The sequence below is a fragment of the Phalaenopsis equestris genome, unplaced genomic scaffold, assembly GCF_001263595.1.
Source record: "Phalaenopsis equestris unplaced genomic scaffold, ASM126359v1 Scaffold000223, whole genome shotgun sequence".
In the NCBI taxonomy this organism is placed as follows: Eukaryota; Viridiplantae; Streptophyta; class Magnoliopsida; order Asparagales; family Orchidaceae; genus Phalaenopsis; species Phalaenopsis equestris.
The window spans coordinates 2,136,516-2,157,552 of NW_018164665.1; the positions used below are offsets into that span (position 1 = coordinate 2,136,516).

A 21,037-nucleotide genomic window follows, 5' to 3' on the forward strand; every position below is an offset into this window, starting at 1 on the left:
TTATTTTATAGTGATGGACACGTTCAAGTGGTGAAGAAATATCCAAATCCATTTAGCTTGTTTTTCTCTCCCTCAGGGCATTGATGATAAGGTTCTCGTTGAGATTTTCTTGGAAGGAGGATGCGAGTTTACGACCATTGTTATTGATGTTGGGACAGATTCTCAATGCCTCCCGGTCTCTCTACTTCCAACAGAGGTAAGTTACATTTAGTTAACAATTTTATCTTTTTTTTGTTTTTGTTTTTTTCTTTTATGTTTAAAAACATTGTCTAGTATGTTTTTTACATGTTTTAATTTCTGTTTCTAAAAATAAATTAACATGTTTTTGAAAACACTCAAAATAATATTTTAGTGTTTTGTGTGTTTTTAGAAACAACCATAATTTAATCAAATAGTCAATCATATTTTATTTCAAATCAAAACAAGTGATGTAAAATAAAAATAAAAATAAGAAAATCAAAGTGATCCTATACAATCCTTTAGGGCTTGTTTGGGATCTTTTTTTTTTTTTTTTTTAACATGTTTGTTTAACTTATTTTTCATATGTTTTTTCTCCAAAGATAAATTAACATATTTTTGAAAATATTCAAAAAAGTTTTAGATGTTTTGATGTTTTTAAGAACGTTCACATCAACTAACTAAACTGATACCGGAGCTAACCCAAACTATAATAGAAAAAAAGAATGTTATTACTAAAAACAAATAAACTGTTGCAACTAAGTACACTCAGAAGGGAAATTTCGGCAAAAAAAGACAAGCTCACGCTAGGGCTCGATCCGGCGAGATGGAGGGGGGTGGAGGTCGGCTAGGTGGTCGGGGAGTGGTGGTAGGAGGCTGAAATGGGTTGTGGGTTGCTGGGACAACAAAATGAGGGGTTGGTATTGCATTGTTAGTGAAGCGGAGGGCCTGGAACGATAGCGCAACCAAGGAGAGGACTGGGACAGCGAAGGACAGTGAAGGGGAAGGGTTCTGAACTTCAGGACAACTACAGGAGTGCTGTCTTGGGGCTGTGGCAACGAGGGTGGTGGATGGAATGAATGAAATAGGCTGCGGGGTGGCAGGATTGTGGAAAAAGATAGCAGGACTGTTGTCCTGGGCTGTTGCAACAAGTTTGGAGGGCTTGATAGCGGTCAAAACAACAAGGAGATGGAAGGAACAAGTGCGACGATAAAGGTGGAGGGATGGGACTGCGAGGGCAACAAAGAGAAGTGAGGGGAAGACAATTGCAGTAGCTGGGGAGGTCGTGGAGGATTGGGTAAGGATAAATACTCCCTTAAGATTGAGCAACATACCATTGGATTCTTTGGAAAAAGATCGCCACCTCAGAGAAGTTACAACCAAAACAACATCTTGCCTTCAGATACAACCCTAGAAAGGGAAACCCTAGACGCTGGCGTTTTTCCTAACAAAAAATACTATAAAAACTGTCTTCCAAACTCTGATACAACACATATATAGGAATGACTAAGAATGAAAGATAATATGAAAGGAAGCATAAGAAAGGAAAACCGTATTGTTTCGGCGACCCATCTCCACAATATTGAATCCCGTGGTACTGTGCTAGAAAAAATCTATGCGGGAAAGCTCCCGCATCTCAAACATGTTTTGTTTCAAATCAAAACATAAATAAAATAAAATAAAAATTAAATATAGAAAAAAATAAAAGTGATCTCAAACAGTCCCATATTTTATTTGGTAGTTTAAAACTTGTTTACAACTTTTGTAATCTTTTGTTTATTTTTTTGAAATAAGCTGTTGTTTTCAGAACGACATATTTTATACCTTTAAGGCTCATTACAAAATCATCGATTTTTACTCTTATGGATTGCATTAAGTTGTTTATTTGTAGGAAGTTGTACACAAATTAACCTTTTATTTTGTGTGGCAGATAAATGGTTGTATAAAATAATATGTAATCTAGTAGGGGTAAACATACATTTTAAAGGAAAAATAACGTTTTAGTTACCCATATCAATGGGCCTGTCAAAAGGAGAATATTTTTTAGGGTAATTTATATACATACCCAACAATTCCTATATACTTGCATATCTAACACCCAAACTTTAATATTTACATGTGACCGTTCAAATCTTTAGTCTCAGATAAAAAAAATATCACTTTCGCCTAGTTTTTGCATGTAAAATATAACTTTTCATGCATAGGTATATCACACCAAAATGTTATAAACATAGTGGAAGTTTGTGTTAGACATGTAAATACATAGAAATTTTGTGATATGTATGTAAATTTTTCAATTTTTTAATAAGAAGGAAATAAAATTCATATGGCAGAGCTTATAAGGTAAATCCTGGAGAAGGTCTAATCAAATAGCATAGGGTAGCAATTATTGTTGTATGCCTTAGACTCTAAAGGAACTAAATAGTTAAATTTCCTATAGGATAATGTGGTGGAATTACATGATTAAAATTTATCATTCTTCAAAGATAGGTTGTTGAGAAGAGGAAACTAGAAACCTTAAAGTTTAACCAAATTTGATTGGACGCAATAGCAAGTTGAAGTTTGTTAAAGACGTTTTAAGATAGAAAAATTTGCATACATACCACACAATTCACAATTCTTTTGTATTTACATATCTAACACCTAAATTTTGATATTTACACCTATATTATAACACTTTAGTGTAACCTATTCATAAAAGTTGTATTTCACCTTTAAAAGTTATCATTGGTGGTATTTTTTATGTGATTTTAGAGTTTTGAGTGTCATAAATGTAATTGTGAAAGTTAAGGTGTTAGATATGTAAATACATAATAATTGTGTGCTATGTATGGAAATTCCCCTTTAAGATAGTATAGAATCAAAACACTCATTATTAAGAAGACATCACGGTGCGGTGAGGTGGTACAAAATGTTAATTAAAGAATAGAATTATGCTTTTAAAAATGGCAAAACATATTTTTTGAGACTTGCTATGTGTAAATTGAGCGATATATAGACTTGACAATTAGAAGAATTCTTAAAATGTCATTTCATCTCTTATTAATTTCTTCGTCTTTATATAAGATTCATTGTCTAAAAGGATACCAAATTAATACTGGAACAACGTTTTTAATATCAAGTATTTAAGACCCAGTGAGTGTTTAGATTTGTGGTAATTGAACGACAATCAAACTTTGTAATTTTGTTGTTAAAATTATAAGCAAGCATAGTGGAATAAAGGCCGTGGAAAATCAAATTGTATTGTCAGAGAATTAATTTTATTCTATGCCTGAAATAAGAAAAATTCAATTAATTGAAAAGTGCACAGAGGAACTGACCTACAAATGATTTTATTAACCTTGAAAAGGAATAAGATAGAGCAAAAGGAATGATTTGATGTGTATTAAGAACAATATTTTTTGTAGAAATTCTGCAAAGATTTTAAAAGTTCAATTATTAGAGTTAAGAGTTCAATGAACCAATTATTAGCACTAGATTATTAATGGAATGACTAAAAGAGTTTTCAGTCAAAACTGAGTTCCATCAAGGATAATCATTAATTCTATATCTTTTTGGGGCATTTACATACATACCACTCAATTCTTATGTTTGTATATCTAACCACTAATCATTCATATTTACATGCATAACATGTAAATCTTTAACTTAACCTAAAAAGTATCACTACCATTATCTTTTTAAAAGTGAAATTCACCTTTTTAAACATAAGTTTATGTCATCATCGTGTTATAAGTGTAAATATCAAATTTTGGGTATTAGCTATGTAAATACATAAGAATTGTGTGGTGTGCATGCAAATTTCCTTATTTCTTTTGTATTGCTGTTGATGAAGTATAGTATATATACTCAAGCGGAGTTTTATGCTACTTTATGATATCTTAATATAAGATTACTTTTCTAGGGTAGGTTAAATGCTAAAAATAATGGAATTTAATGATCTAGGATTAGTAAAATAAATGAATACATTATCTAGAAGTTTGTTGCTCGTTAAATTAAAATTAATTAGTTTCAGCATTCACTAACAATGAATGATCCATGTACTTTATAGGTTTATGTCCTTTTATCTCAGGCAAAAGAATGTGGGTTTAAAGCCGGCTGATTCGATGGGGAATCACTTTAGAATAAATAAATATTTGTTTAAAACTAACAAACTCAAATAATGTTGTTTTCCTTTGAGTGATAAACTGCAAATAATTCCGTGATAAGAGGGTTCTGCATGGTAAAATTGAACTTGTTATGATTGCTGTGTGCTAAAATGAGAATGTTAAGATTAACTCGTGGTAAAAAATTAAAAACAATTGAGCATGAAATGAATATATCAAAAAAATAAGGTGGGTATCACCTATTAAAGGTAGATTTGTGTTATTGAAACATGTAAAATGAAAAGTAATAAACACATTAATTGTTTGGGGAGAGAGAATATCTGTAAAGAAAATGGAGTGGAAAGTACGTAGATCAAAGATAACATGAAAAAATTTGTCCAATATTTTTGTGTAAGTTTGACTTGATACCTTATGCAACTCAAGACTAATTGAACAGAGGATTCATGAAGTCAAGTCTGAAATAGTTGGGATGTGGCTCATGGTCATGATGATGTTATTTTATCAATATTTAATAGGAAAAACTAAATACATACTACTCAATTTCCTATGGAGTTACATATATAACACCTAACATTCAGTTTTTACATATATACTACCTTACGTATTCATGAAAAGGTTTCACCTTTTAAAAGTTAAATGGTGGTATTTCTTATGTGATGAAATATTTGGGTGGTATAAAAGTAATTAGTAAACTTTAGGTGTCAGATATATAAATACATTGGAATTGGATGGTATGTATGTAAATGCCCCTATTCAATGTATTCATTTTGCATGCAGTATTTCAAGAGTTTTGAAGGTATCAATCAAATTTCCCCTTGTTTGAAGGATTAAATGTTAAACTGTTTGGGTAAGCCACGAAATTAATGAATCCCTGATTCTTTTTGTATTTTCTAAATATAGTTTTGGTCTTTCGTTTCAACTCATCATCATAAGCTAAAACGACTAGTTATCAACACATCATTGACAGGTGGAGCTTTGTAGCAAAAATGATGCTAACGAGGATACATTATTCACCTATCGAAGAAAATATCTCCCAACTCAGCAGGTGTGAAGAGCATATCTCACCTTTGTTTTTTATTTTTCTTTTTTCATTGGAATAATTAGATACATAGCACCTGAAATATTGCTATTTATAAAATTTACCACCCAAGTGATATTTTTGAATTGCCGAACCGATGTATTTACCCGTGCCACATTCAAACAATTGAGAATTTGATAAAATGAAAAATATAGGTTGTGGTTTTATTACGAATTTTGATAATTGAGTGAGAATTTGAAAAATGGATGAAAGAGGTTGCCAAATTTGTAGATGGCAATATTTCGAGTGCTATATATTTTATTTTATTTTTTCATGTTTTGATTTAAATTAAAATATATTTGATCGAGATAGCTGTTTTTATTTTGGGTTTATAAGCCTTTGAAATTTTCTATTTTTGGAGGTTGCATACCACACCCCGCCTCGTTTTCCCACTGATGTCATTGAAGATATAAGGCAAGGGGCAGCTTTACTATTTAAGTGTTTTAAGCTGCGAGAGTATGCTCGGATTGATGGTTGGTTTTTGCCTTCTCCTGTAAACTTATTTTCATCATCCGAAAAGGACCTTGTATTTGGAGAAACAAAATCTGGTACCATTGTATTTACTGATATAAATTTGGTAAGCAGGGAGTTTCTATTTAGGGGCATTTACATGCATAGCTCACAACCCTTATATATTTACATATCTCACACTTAAACTTTCATATTTAACCACATTGTACTCAAATTCTTAATATCACATAAAAAATGGAACTATTAATACTTTTTAAAAGTCAAATACATGTTCTCATGCATAGTTTTAAAGCACCGAAGTGCTATGTATGTAAATATGAAAGTTTAGGTGTGAGATATGTATGACATAAGAATTGTAATGCTACGAATGTAAATGCCCCTTTAACATAAGGCTTATTGATTTCCTTCTGTTAACTGAACATGGCTCTTAATGTTATTCTGGGATTGTTTTTGTTGTACCTAGATAAGTGGCATGGAGCAAAGCAGCTTTATGTTCCAGCAAGCTTCAAAGGTACTGTCCAAACTCCTTTCGCACCCACAAATTGGAAAATAAAATTTTCTTACAGTGGTAGGCCATAGTTCTGCTTCACCGTTTTCTTACTCTTTAACATTGTCAGCTATATATTGCATTTTTGAAGCCAAATACAGTTAAATATGACGCGAATATGAACACAAAATGAACTTAACACATCTCGATTGTGACCAAAGTTATTTAATCTCGATTGTGTAATCAAAATGGCTAGGCTCCGGTTTCAATGGCCTCAACAGTGTTGCAATCAATGATTATTGCGGTGCTAAAATCTCATGAAAAGAACAACAGGCTCAGCGGATAACTACAAAAACAGTAACCTCACAATACATATCTTCCATTAAATTATCTCTCTTTAAGCCCATCAACCTGTTGCTCGTTAATGCGAATTGTTAAATTGACAGAACAGTGCCGACCTAAATTAAAGAAAAGAAAACAGAGAACCGGACAAGCAGCTAATTATTCAAAATCTAAATGAAATAAAAAATAATATGATAAAACCAACTGAAGCAAGCCAAAGTAAAATTATTTCTTTGAATCATCAAATTACTTGTCTTAGCATGTTTTGTAATCTGAACAAATTTTTTACTTTAAATTTTTATTAAATAGATTTAGTGCCATAAATACCATGAAAATCAATATGGACATGAATTCAGTTGCTTCTTGCCACATCACTCTTCATGACTACACATTTGCATTTTGATTGCTTAGCACTTTGTGTCAATACTTTTTTTTTTTACTTGACCGATTGAAAGATTTGAAAATGAAAATCCTTGGAATCCAAGAGATAAAACAAGAAAGATGCTCAACCAGTCCACCTAATTGGTTATTAAATATCCACATGTTTTATATCTGTACAATGTTGAGTTTCTTTTAATTTATAACAATATTTTTGCTATATTTAATTCCATATATAAGTTATTATGTCATATGTATTGTCAGGTTGGATTTTCTCACTCAAATATATTACGCACTATCATTCACCGTGCTTGTCTGCGGTTTCCTTCTCTTAGAACACACGTTAAAGCTTGGAGCGTATGGTCTCAAAAGTTAAAATTAGCAAAGCAAGTCGAAAATGTCCCAAAAAGGAAGGTTTTTGTAATTTTTGGAGGTGAGACTTCCGAACGTCAAGTTTCTCTCATGAGTGGAACAAATGTCTGGCTAAATTTGCAATCTTTTGGCGATGTAAGCCTCTCAAACTAGTGGTATTTGAATATTTGTAGTTTATGTTCATTAATAGATTTAGATAATGAAAAGTAATTCATAATAATTATTTAGCTTTCTTTTGTTGTGTTGTACTTGTATATTTAGCTGCTTTTTTTATCTCATTATGAAATAACAAAATTTTTTTTTTCAGTCTTTCATATTATGCTGAAACAACTATATTTAACTTTCACTTTTAGGGGTTGTTTGGCAATTTTTTTGGGATTTAAGTTTGTGGGATTCGGGAAATATTGTAAATCTGGATTTAGTCAATATGCTGAGATGGTTAATTCTCAGAAATTGTTTGACATGACATAGGTTGAATCTGATCATATCCAATTTCTTTTGGATTTAAATTTGTTTGCAATATATACATTTTATTATTTTTTAATTATATTTGATTAATTAATAATTTATTAAATTAATTAGTCTTTTTTTATAACTTTTTAGACTGATTACTTATTAATTTATTGTAGTTAGCATAATATAATATATAATTAAACTTTTCCAATCTTGTTAAATCTAAAATAGTTAGATTAAATCATTAACATTAATTTAAGGGTTATTTGGGATCAATCTAGCAAAGACCCGATTCAGACTATTTCAGATGCCATCAACTAGATTTTAACATATAGTAGTGTTTCCCTTGTTCATGGAGGATTGGCTGCCAAGAAAATAGATGATTTGGAGAAGAAATTTGAGGAAGATGCAAGCCAAATTAAATTTGAGATGGAGAAAGGTTCTCAATCATATAAGGAAGGTTTTCTTCTATGGAAAATCGATTTGAGGGTTGATTTGAAAGCTTGGAGGGGATGATGAGGAAGCTTATTGAGATGCAATCCATTCAATTTGCAAACCCTGACCAAGGGGTGACCGGAGAATCCTTGGCTAAATCAAAAGAGAAAGAGATCGAACGAAAGGAACATGAGGAGGAAAGCGTCCACCATCAAGAACTTCCTCTTAGGGCTTGGATGGGGTGGATTAAAGAAATCTAACAGAGGTTAGTGGGTCTAAATATGGAGCAGGGCATGCAAGAGGTATGGAGGAGCTTGAAGAAAAAAGGGAAGCTAGAATGGGGTATTACTATGATCGAAGGAGGGAGTTTTCTCTAGATATATGTGAGTAAACACCGGAGGGAGAGAAAGTTGGGGTGGAGATGTTAGGGTTTGGAAGTTAAAGATGTCGATCTTCGGGAAAGACACACATGAGTGGGTGTACCGGGTGGAGTGATTTTTTTCTGTGAATGGGCTAAATGAGTAGGAGAAGCTTATGACAATAGGAGTGTGTTTGGAGAGAAAAACCCTAGCTTGGTTTCAGTGAAGAGAGGCTAGATACCCAATCCGCTTTTGGGAGTAATTTAAGGATTGTTTGTTGGAACTTTTTTAAGCCTTTCGGGAAGAAGATTTATATGAGTTATTTTTTGCACTGGTTCATGAAGGGTTCTTCATGGATTATAGGGAAAAATTTGATATGTTATTCGGTCATTTGAGAGGCATATCAAGACAACTTCATGAAAGGGTTAAAGCCAGAATTCGAGCATCATTTAGTTTGCTAAGGCCGCGAGGATTGGGGGAAATTAAGAAATTAGCGCAGTTGGTTGAAGAAAAAAATGCAATGGAACATGAGAATAAGAGTGGCACAAGTGGAGTGCCTTGCCAAATTGCTATAACAATGTCGATATCAAAAGCTAAAGTAGTGAAAATTCAGAGAGAGTCTCCACGGGATAGGAATAATTGTCCGTGACCGGTAGCGACACTCAAGCGCCTTACAGAGAATGAGTTAGGAGAAGCGGGCTAAGGTGTTATGTTTTTGGTTTTATAGAAGTTTCCCTCAGGACACTGTTGCAAGATTCAAACATTATAGGTTCTAACTGTGTGTGATGAGGAAGCAGGGGATGAAGAAACATAGAAGGTTGTGGTGGTGGAGGAACACACTCACTTTTTACCACTTTAAGGAGAATGTGTCTTTTTGGGAGTGGAATTTTGTTACGCCAGTGCCTAAGGGCAATTTAGTCTTTAGTTATTTGTTATTGTTTAGTATAAATATGCCCAATAGGTTTAGGATTAGGGTTATGCATAAGATTGTTGTCTTGAGTCTTAGAGTTAAGGTTTGGGAGAGATTTCCTACCTCTCAAATTGTAAGATTTTGGAGAGATCGCCTACCTCTCAAATTGTTGGCATTTTATCTTATGTATTTGTGTTGTGTTGTTTGATGTTCTTGAAATAAAAATATTGTTTGCCCTAATTTATGTGAGAAATTCTCTCAAATCGTATCAGAGTTGCAACAGAAGCATGAGAAGAAGTGTCAAAGTGAGCAGCTGAATGCAAAGATTTTCTAATACTCGTGGATTTAAGTTAAATTCAGCCAATGCCTTCATTTAAGGAAAAACATAGGAGAAACTAGATTTAAGATTCTGTGGGATTTAAAGTTGCCATTTTAATCGTTTGGTAGGATTTAAGTTAAATATGGCTAAAATAAAGTTTGGTATCTTTCAAATACTCTATTACCAATTAAATTTTGAATGGCATGTTGTAATTCTACTAATAAATGTCAGTTTCCTGCAACATTATAATGCTTATATTAGTTGATTTTCTAAGCTTACCTTTATTTATTCTTCCAGCTTGATGTGGTGCCTTGTATGCTTGCACCTACTGATGGATATGCATCTGCCAATCATGGGGACATATATGAAATTAGCTCTTCAAATGTTGTTTGGTTATTACCGTAAGTACTACCTTCTTTTAGGGGCATTTACATGCATACCACCGAATTCCCTATGTATTTACATATCTAATACGTAAACTTTACTGTTTACATTTATACCACCCAAACCTTTCGTATCACATCAAAAATATCATTATTTAACTTATAGAATGTGAAATACCCCTTTTCATGCTTAATTAAGGTTGCATATATGTAAAATTTGAAGATTAGATGTTAGACATGTAAATACTTAGGAATTGAGTGGTATGTATGTCATTCTTCGTTTTTTTTATTCAAATGATCTGGAATAGAATGCCACGTGCGGCTCTTTTATCTCCTTTTATTGATCAATCTATCTTGGGATTATTTACGGTCATTATTCGACAACTTCTGAACCCCTCGAGAAAATTTTGAGCATAGTAGCTGACATTTTCTAGTGATGTCTTGTGATGTGATGTGCTTTAAATTTTATAATGAAAAATTGAATAACTAGAATGACTTTTTTTATTTCATAAACAATCTATTTGTAATGAGAAAATTATGAATATTTAACTTCTAGAATGAATACAAGGGTAAATCTTGAATTTACATTCATTTTTTAAAACTCTTAGATTTTTATAGTTTTGTATGGATTTTGATGCAAATAATAATGATGCAAAACTTGGCATCTAACTTATAAGATGCCAAATAAACTTAAAATATTTTAGAATGTTTCTAAACACTTCATTGCACTAATGCACATGTTAAAAACATCTTTTTTTTTTATGAAACTTAATTTATAATGTTGCTTCTGTTAGCTATGAATATGGTGGTGAAATGTTATGTTGTGTGATGGTTTGAGGTTCATTTTGGAAAAAGTGTGCACAACCTAATGCATGAGTGAGGAAGAAAGGGTTACACAGCCATAAAGATCCTACATAAATTCAAAGGATGGATTTCCATTATTTGCTCAAAACTTCTATATATTTTTAAAACAAAGTTAAATGAAATAAACAAATAATAGAAACTCAACTATAACTTGAATAAATTAAAGATAATTATATATTTGTTGGCCTACTTATGCAACCCATAAGGCAATTGAGTCATACATAATGACAACAAAGACACACCTAGTTTGATAAAATATTAACTCAAAAAACATTAAGATCATTTATTTTGCCAAATGGATTGCCTCGATTGGTTTTAAACTTTGAAGTAGTCCGGGAAGGCTGCTTCATATTGATCTAGTTTGTGCATGTGTTCATAGGTTCCTTGTATGCCCCGTGCACATATATTTTTATGCATTGAGAAATTTATATCGTGTTATTTTGTGTTTTCCTTTCTTGGAAACTCTACTCGATTATCCATGCACGCCTTTCTTGGTGTGGTGGATCCAAAGACATATAGTCCAAGTGTTTTGCACACCATCCATAGTCTTCTTTTTTTTTATTTAGTATGAGGCAACTTTTATTGTGGTATTTTGTGCACTGCGTATGCATAACTTTCTTAACATGATGGGTAAGTTTGTTCTGTTTCGTAATGCCTCATGCTAGGGTTGACATGTACAAATTGTTGAAAATCACTTATAAGTAAAAAACAATAATTTTTGGATAAAGCATGGCACAGTTGAATTTAAAAAGACAATGAATGCCCAAAATGTACAAATCTTAAAAAGCAGGACAAAAGAATGAAATAAATAAACTTACATGACCTTGTAGCTTGCTAAGGAATGTGAGCAGGACCATCGTACTGTCTCTTGGAGCACTATGGACTCAATATTGGCACAAAAATAACATGAAAGTAACCTTTATTTATAGGCATGCATTCTTCTTTGCAGGGTCTGGTGATGCATACAAAATATAAACAAATGGCATCATTTTGAGTACTTACTGCACGTCACGACTCATGTATTCAAGTAAGCCTTTAAGCAGACTGATAAATAAAATAAAAAAATCTCCTAAATGCATGTTAATAAGTTTGCATGTATGTACGGAAAAAACTAATAACCAAACTGGAACTAGATTTGCAGAAATGAGAAGTTGTATATTCCAATGACAATGTATTTGCCAATGAAGGAAGAGCCGCACAAGTAGTTAAAAATATATACAATTTTAGGCGTTGGATATGCTTCACCAGGCAAACTCCAATTCCATTAGAGGCATGCCAGAATGCCATGCGTGCTTTGAGAAGCATGCCAATATACTAGAATACAAAATACTACATGTGTTCCAAAAAATATGTCAATGCAAATTTAGTTGGTGCGGCTCCAAACTATGTCTCTTGCTTCTAGAGGGACATCATACTCAAATTTTATCACTTTGGAAGGCTTGCAAACTTGCTCTCTAGCTCTATAATTTATACCACATTGCGTGCATTGAATCTTTAGGGAGTCGAGAGAAAAGAAATGTTCCTGGTAATTTGAGATATTTTTTAAAGAATAAGAGAAACTAGGAAAAGTTGAGTGATGATGAAAATTCTTGAAAACATACAATAGAATATCAAAATAATTGAGAAAATAATAGAAAATATTGCTTTAAGCATGTGGAAATTTTCTTATCAGTATTTCAAAACTTTTGAATATGTATTGTAGTATTTTTTTTCACATTATTTTCAGCACTATCTAAGTTAGCCATTTCATAACAATTTACATCCTAATATGTTTTAAATCAAATTCATTCTAAATTAAACTCATTTTTTCTCTCATTTTTTAAGTGAGGCATCGTATTACATCCAATCCAATCCCTCCCAGATTAGCCTTGCTTACCTAAGCTAAAGGTTGTTTTTCTCATGGTCATGTCTGGAATGCCTTAGTTATCAATTCACTCCAATTCCACAAATTCTTTTCTATGTACTTCTATAAGATTGTGCCATAAAGAAATGTTGAATTTCATGGATCCTGTCAAGGAGTTTTGTAGTTAATGACAACTACTAAATTTTTTAATACTATTTTTTCCAATTAGCATGTGCATGGTTTTGATTCTTTTCATTTTTGTTATTTGATTATTGGTAAGCATTAACTACAGATTAGATACAACTATTTTATTAGTTCTATTTATCGATAAAAATAATCATGTGAGCAAAAGTCTCACTTATAAACTTAAAAAATATATACCTTAAATGATAAGTAAACTAATTTATGAAATGTATTAATTATGATTATCAGGTAAATCTTGTTATACTAATTAGATATTCTATAATGAATTAGGAAGTAGAACATGACTACAAAATAATAGTCTATTTTGAATTATATTTTTTTGATATTTGTATTATAGGCATCCAACATGAATTAGAGGTAATTGATTAAGTATTTCATTCTAATATTTGTGTATATTTTATATAATTCTAGTAAAGCTTCTACTAGGAAATATGCAAAATCAGAAAATATAATTAATCATAATAATAATTATAATAATCCCACGAATTAATGTGTAAGTAGCAGCAAACTCACAGCTCCATGAGGCAACAATGGAGATGATGGAAAGAGGACGGATGATACGTGCTTAGTGGGCCAGCTAGAGGAAATTTAGCATGCATGTTTTGCTTCTTGTCTTTTTGAAGTCGAGGGGTTGGTTTGGCTTAAGAAGTCTAGGAGTTGGGCCAGGTTGGATGCATGGGTCTAGGAGACATTTCATATTCTGCAAGTTATTTCCTTTGTTATGAATAGAGTACATATAAGATTACTGTCAAAACTTTTTTCTTTATAAATTGTCTATCAATTTCAACATGTCTTGTTTGGTTATAGTGTAATATTATGTGTTATGGCGACCGGTTTGTTACCATGATAGAGCTTGATATGACCATTCCATTCATGTAAAGTTTATGATTTCCAAAATAAATCTTAACCAAAGTAATTCACAAATTATTAATGCTGTGGAACTAAATTCAACTTATGCATTAAATTTTGCTATCAAATTTCCCTTTTTTCTTTTCCAAGTCATGAGGTTGTCCTCTATTAAAATGCACTATGTTGATATTGACTTCCTGCTAAATTTAAAATATACTTAATTTGCATCTATATAAGCTTCAAGGCTTAAGATACTTCGTCTTTTTGAATCTATTTATTTATTTAATTTTTTTGCTCGAAGCCCCCTTCAAATATTTAAAAATTATATATTCTATAACCCTAAAGCTTAATTCTTTAGAAGTGTGCTTGTATTGACTCACCATGCCAATAATCTAGGCAAATTAGATCTAGTATCTGATAAGTAGATAAGTTTTTTCACTAATCTCTCATAGGGGTTTTTATATTGTTGTATCTTTTGAAGTATTCCAAAATTTATTATTAAATTTATGGAGCTCTTGATAGGTTTGCTTCCCAATTTAATGATCCTTTTCGTAGTATCCAATTGCATAGTACTGCAATTTAGTTTTCTTCATACTTTTGCACATATAAATATATTTGAAACCATCAGAATTAACATTATTTTTTCTTGGAAGTTAACATAATTACCACATAATTCCTATGTATTTTCATATATAAAGAGCTAAAGTTTGATATTTACATTTATGACTCGTATAAATTTATGTATGAAAAGGCATATTTCACTTTTAAATAGTATCCATTGCATTTTTTATGTAATGTTAAAGATTTGAGTCCTATGCCTGTAATGAAATTTAGGTGTTAGATATGTAAATATATAAAAATTTTGTGGTTCGTATGTAAATGACCCTATTTTTTAAATATTATTTTAATTTCATTCATCTAATTTAGCCATGATTACCTACTTATTCTATCCTTGATTCTACTGTAATATTTTCAGTATAACTCTTGGAAATTTGGAACATATAGCTTTGTATAAATTCCTATTGGTTTTAATGTGATATGAGGAAACTCCGGAAAAAAAAATTTAGTCCCCGCCTATAGCTTTTCATTATTGTGCTAGGACAATGCAACAACTCATGTTATACATATACATACATGCATGCATATATATATATATATATATATATATATAGATTTATTTAAATATGCAAAATAAATAAATGATGGTTGGAAATTGAGTATGTTACTTACAACAAGGCTTCAACAATCAGTCTGATAATCTTTAATTTATATATTTAAGATTGGATTAATTTAGGGGCAATTATCTACATACCACTCAATTCATATGTATTTACATGTTTCATACCTAAATTTTAATTTTTACATTTTTACCACTCAAATGTTTCATATCACATCAAAATTACCACCATTTTAACTTTTAAAAGGTGAATCTGTCTTTTCATGCATAGATAAGATGTTATTATGTTGAAGTTGAAGTTTAGGTGCTAGATATGTAAAAAACTAGGAATTGAGTGGTATGTATCTAAATCTTCCATTAATTTATTATCTTTCAAGACAGCTAGGCAATCATATTTATGCTTTCTAACATGAAATTTATTTCTTGGTAACAGTTATTCACTCGTCCTACGTCATACTACAGATGAAGTCTTCGCTGCTTGTTTAGAGGCCATTGAGCCAAACAGGGCTTTGTTAGCTTCCCAAATGAGCAAGCTTGTTATGAATGAACTTCTTGAAGGCCTATCAAAGCATGATTGGTTTACAGGGTTTGATATAATCGAAGAGATCCCGCTAAAACTTACGCTGGAGCAATGGCTCGTGTATGCTAAAGAAGCTCAAGCGACAGTATTTATTGCATGTCTGTTTCTCAAGGCTATAGCGGTGAAATGTTTTCGTTCTAATTTGCAATTTTGTGTGATTTTATATTCCTTTTGGATGCATAAGTATGAATTCTTAGAAGGGGCATTTACATATACAACACACAATTCTTTATGTATTTATTTATCTCGCTCCTATATTTTTATATTTACACACATAGCATTCAAATATTTAATATCACATAAAAAATAGCGCTTTTGCCTTTTTTTTTTTTTTAAGTGAAATACACTTTTTCATGCATGGAGAAAGCAAGGCGGTCGGAAGCCAAGGAGATGAGTTTGTCTTATAAATTGTCATATGAGTGAGGCAAGGACTTACTTGAGAGTCGAACGGTAATATAGGAGGGCTCTCAATTGCGCAAGTTTCGGTGGCTATAGTGAGTGTTGCTAGGGCAAAGATTGTAAGAGAAGAGTGGCGTTATCTATGTGATCGAAGAGGCGACCGGTTTGTGTGATTCTGTGCACAAATGGTGACTTCGACTGGGAGAAAACTGAAGCCGTATGTGATCGAAGAAGAAGCTCTCAGGGGAAGGAAGGAGAGACATAGTCATGTGCGGCCTTCGCGTGATTCGACCAAGGTAGTGTTATTAAATCGATTTAATATTAAAACTTAATAATAATAATATATATATATATATACATAATAAAAAATAAGAGGGAAAGTTTAATAATTAATTAATTAATAAAAATATAATATTTTATTAAAATAATAAATTAAATAGCATGTTTATGATTAAGTTTCTAATTTAGAAGAGTCGACGTCAAAAACAAGCAGATTATCTATCAATTAGGTTGAATCCTCATATTCTCATTCTTGTGGACGTCGAGCTGCGAGCCGCGTCGAGCTGCGATAGTCGTCTCGTCTGCGTGGTCGTCTCGTCTGCGCGGTCGTCGCGACATTTCGGCTTGTCTTCGTCGTCACGTCTGTCTGGTTCTCCTCTCGCTCTCGTTTTTTGCAACTCTGCCTCGTTGAGCTGCGAGTTTTGCGGCTTTGACAATTGCCTGGCAGAGCTTTTTTGTTGTGATTTCTGTGATTTGCTGTGATGGAGCTTCCTTCGTCTACGGTTGAACCGGGCAAAATCTCCTTTGCCCACGTGGTGAGTAATTTTCGGCGGTTATCTTCCCCTCAAGTTATAAGGAGCAACGGGAAGGTGATTGCCCCTTTATCAAGATTGCAAGCAGGAAAAGTGAAAAACAACACTTTTTTTCTCTGAGCTAGAAATTTCATCACTTACTGATAAATTCAAGTTTGCTCTTATTGGAAAATTTCAGTGGGGACATCCACCTATGGAAGTTATCAGGAAAAGTTTTGATGATCTCAAATTAGCAGGAAAGTCGAAAGTAGGGCTCATAGATGGGAGACGCGTATTAATTCAACTAACCGTGCCTAAAGACACTCTAAGATTTTTTCCAAAAAATATCTCAATATTGCTGGTAAACCATTGAAGCTACTCAAGTGGGCCCCTGATTTTGACCCCAAGCATGAATCTTCTACTGTACGGTATGGTTTAGTCTACCTAATCTTAAGCTACACTTTTTTCACCATCAGGTTCTTTACTCTATTGGTGTCATACTTGGGGACCCTTTGAAGCTAGATCTACCAACTTTTAACCTAATCAAACCTTTTGTAATCAGAATACTTGTTGAAAGAGATATTAGTTTACCTGATGTTACTGAAGTCTGGTTGGGCACAACTCACAATGGATATTGGCAACAAATTGTTATGGAGCATAGACCTCCTTATTGTTCTCATTGTATGATGTTTGGGCACAATCTTGATAAATGCTATAAGCTTCATCCTAATTTGAAATCTAAAGATCAAGTGAATAATAATGGATCTGACCCCACTGCTTTGAATATATTTGTTCCATCTTAAGAGAAAACTACCACAGAACAGCTTATGGTGTCTGAGTTAATCACCCCTGTGGATCCTCCCTCTAAAAATTTTATTTTTGCAATCGATGAGAAGCTAGATGGCACTGTTGAGTAACCTACACTTTCAAACCCTCCTCAGCTGCAGGAAGCATTAGGTGAAGAGGAGACATTTCATGTTTCACACACACTTGAACCTACAGTCGTTGCAACAGTTGACAATCCTTCTTCTGGTGCTCATCAGCTTTTATCTGTCTGGCGTTCTGTTTACCAACACGATGATTAGATGAGCCAGTCTTCTGAGGAGGAATGACAGGTCTATTCAAGGAGGAAGAAGAAGATTGGAGGCAAACTTCAGCTAGGGAACCTAATGGATGATACTTCGGTTACTTCGGGAAATGGCTCGGCACTCAACAATTTGTTATCTGGATCTTGCCTAGAATTAGAGGCAGAGGCAGGACTAAAATGGCTCGTCACTAGCTACTCTTTTCTGCGATTTTGGTACTTTTTTTTTTGGTGCATCTTTTCTCTTTTGGGGTGTTTATGTGTGTTGTATCGTAAAATATATATATATATATATATATATTTATATATATATATATATAAAATAAAAAATTAAGAGGGATTAGATAAGTAAATTTAATACTTAATTAATAAAAAGATAATAGTTTATTAAAATAATAAATTAATTAAATATCACGTTTATGATTAGGTTTCTAATTTAGAAGAATTGACGTCAAGGCAAAGTCAAGCATGAATTAATCAACATCGAGGTGAGCACTACTTTTAAATTACAGTAATGTTTTAGTAGCTCTTCTAAACATGTATGGATTGTTATTCATGCTTGATTAATGCAATTTATTTTTCTATTTTTAAAATTTATTAGTCATTTTGATGTGAATGCTTATAATATCATATTTTGAAGTAATTAATGCATTATAGTATTATATGTTGAGTGGTATGAAATTGTGAATGATATAATCTATATAGAGTGATTATATGTATATGTTTGACTATGATGGAGTCAACTTTTGATGGTACCAGTGGTGGAGCACTATGATACTGATACACGTACATGGAAAATGATATTGATGTTGATGTATCTTAATTTACATAATTTTTAGATGGTGCTCATGTAACGGTTATACTGATATATTATGATACTGATATGTTGTTAATATAGAAAGGTTTTTTGAATAACATTAAATGATTTTAATTATTTATTAAAAAAGCTTAATTAGCGTGCCTTTTACTTTCCTTTTCTTTTACTGTGGTCCATGTGTATAAGTATTCACTGACTTGTTTAGCTCATTTTTATTTTAAACCAATTTTTTAGGTTAATTAAGTGATTAACAATGAGCATTAGAAGATATAACGTTTATAGAAGACGCGAGCAACCAGTAATGAGGCAAGTTTAATTTTACTGTTTTAATTTAATTTGATTAGTGGTTCTTTCATTTGTTAAATTGTATACGAATATAGAAAATTTACTTTCCACCGTCCGACCGTTTGTTTCCGTCTTGGTTAATTCCAATCTCCGGGTCGGGTCGTGACAATGCTAATTAAAGAAGTGTCGTGCGGAGTAATGCTAGAAGTTAATCGCACACAAGGAAAACATAAATCTACCATAATATTTACTTGAAAACATATTTTACGGATTCTTTTGCTACTTTCTGTTTTTTTTTTAGACTAGATTTTTCGTTGAAACTTACACTACATAATTTATGATTAAATTAAGTCTCATTTGCTTCAAAGATCAAACTTTGTTGCTGCATCTGACCTTGACAGGGAGTGCCGTGCACTAAAAGATCTGTATATTAGCTATTTTAAGTGAACGGTAATGCGTAAAAGTTCAATGTAGATTATCGTAAAATTATGTCAAACTTTGAAATTAGCTACATGTTTCTCAATTTATTAATGCTATCAATGAACCATTTTTCTTGAAGTTGAAGGTATTAATAAATCGGCATACAGTATTTTGAAAAACTATTAAGCAATAAGATTCATTAGGTTGAGAATTTTCTTTTTTTTTCAGCATTATTAAACTATTACAAATGCTCCAAATCTTCCATCGATTTTGTCTTTTGTGCTTCTGAACATTGCTCTAATCTTAACTCCAATAAAAATTGAAAAATAATTAAAAATTTTTCATAAATTGTGTGAATTTTACAAATATAAGAACTTTATGTTGGATTGGTCTTAGGATTACAAAGTAATATCATAAAAAACTTGTCAAACCCCTTGTTGAATGATTCAAATGATACTTATCAAAAGCAAATTTGTTTTCTAGTTTGAAACCATGAAGTATTTATTTATCTATTTCCTTTGTTTTGTTCACAATTTTTACTTTTATTTTCATATTTAAAAATTTTTTTTGTTGGTATTTTTAAGGAAATGATAATGCATTTTCACTCCAGTTTATTTGGCAAATTTTATTTTGAAGTATCAATTCATGTGTACTTGTTTGTATCATTATTTGGAGTGTTTCACAGTTTTTGTCGTCATCATCTTATAGTTTAGACAATTAGGCTTTCTATTTTACATTTTTTATGCATTATAAATGTTGCCAATATTGTTTCTCAGTGCATGGCGGTATTGGTGAGGATGGGACCTTACAATCTTTGTTAGAGACTGCGGGAGTTCCATACACAGGTTTGTCTTTTAAAGAAATTTTTATCTTTAACGTGTAATTTTACAGTAGATGCGATAAAGCTACTAGTTTTAAAATATTCAGGTCCTGGTCCAACCGCCTCAAATACTTGTATGGATAAAGTGTCGACCTCTCTTGTGCTTACAAATGTATGGTAAATAAATTATTGGCTACATATTTTGATCTCGGTATCTTATTTCATTTATTTTACATGTTCTACCAAAAATGGTAGCGAGTTTTGGCCGGGTGCATGGTTTAATGTGTAAGGGCCTTATTGATTGTCTACATATGTTCTACACAGTGACCAAAAAAAAAAATTGGTCAAGTGATTCTTGTTTGATGCATATGTTTTGCAGCATCAAGAGAAGTCAAGTGATTATTTTAAAAGTTGAATTCTTTTGTAAACTAAACAAACTATCATCATGTTGAACCAAAAAGATATTCAACAAGCTCGATTTAACTTATTATCATAAAAAGATTGTGAAGTTCATAAATAAATTATAACTTATTATCGTAAGCAAATTCCGGTGTGATGTCATGATACTCAAACATACGTTCTACTGTTCAGAGCCACTTGGCATGTGCCTGCCAAAATATAGCAATTTTTTTTTTACTTCAAAAACCTTGATTCTCTGATATTTCATGCAAAGTCTTCGGGGTGGTGGCTTTTCATCTTTGAAATATGCTCGACAGACTGGATTCGTTGTATTTTTTCTATCTGGCAAGTCACTGTCGTGGCTTTGAGTAACCCTTATGGATTACCTCCTCTCGAAGGTGGTAAACATCTGTTGCAGTTGGAAGATTTCTTCTGCATATTCTCTATAGGTTCT

The 21,037-nt window shown here is 32.1% G+C and overlaps 1 protein-coding gene across 3 annotated transcripts in view; it reads left to right on the plus strand.

Annotated features, from left to right (window-relative positions):
* The window catches only part of LOC110023213 (D-alanine--D-alanine ligase), a 49,258-nt gene that overhangs the window by 13,029 nt on the left and 15,192 nt on the right, over positions 1 to 21,037 (plus strand). The window contains exons 9-17 of one of the 3 annotated variants that reach the window (XM_020722517.1): positions 77 to 196; positions 5,032 to 5,109; positions 5,504 to 5,719; positions 6,077 to 6,124; positions 7,085 to 7,327; positions 9,966 to 10,069; positions 15,422 to 15,666; positions 20,141 to 20,209; positions 20,292 to 20,356. In XM_020722517.1, the coding sequence (XP_020578176.1) occupies positions 77 to 196; positions 5,032 to 5,109; positions 5,504 to 5,719; positions 6,077 to 6,124; positions 7,085 to 7,327; positions 9,966 to 10,069; positions 15,422 to 15,666; positions 20,141 to 20,209; positions 20,292 to 20,356 (1,188 nt within the window). Of the gene's footprint in view, positions 1 to 76; positions 197 to 5,031; positions 5,110 to 5,503; positions 5,720 to 6,076; positions 6,125 to 7,084; positions 7,328 to 9,965; positions 10,070 to 15,421; positions 15,667 to 20,140; positions 20,210 to 20,291; positions 20,362 to 21,037 lie in introns of all 3 variants that reach the window. The other 2 variants (XM_020722518.1, XM_020722519.1) reach the window with 2 other exon arrangements.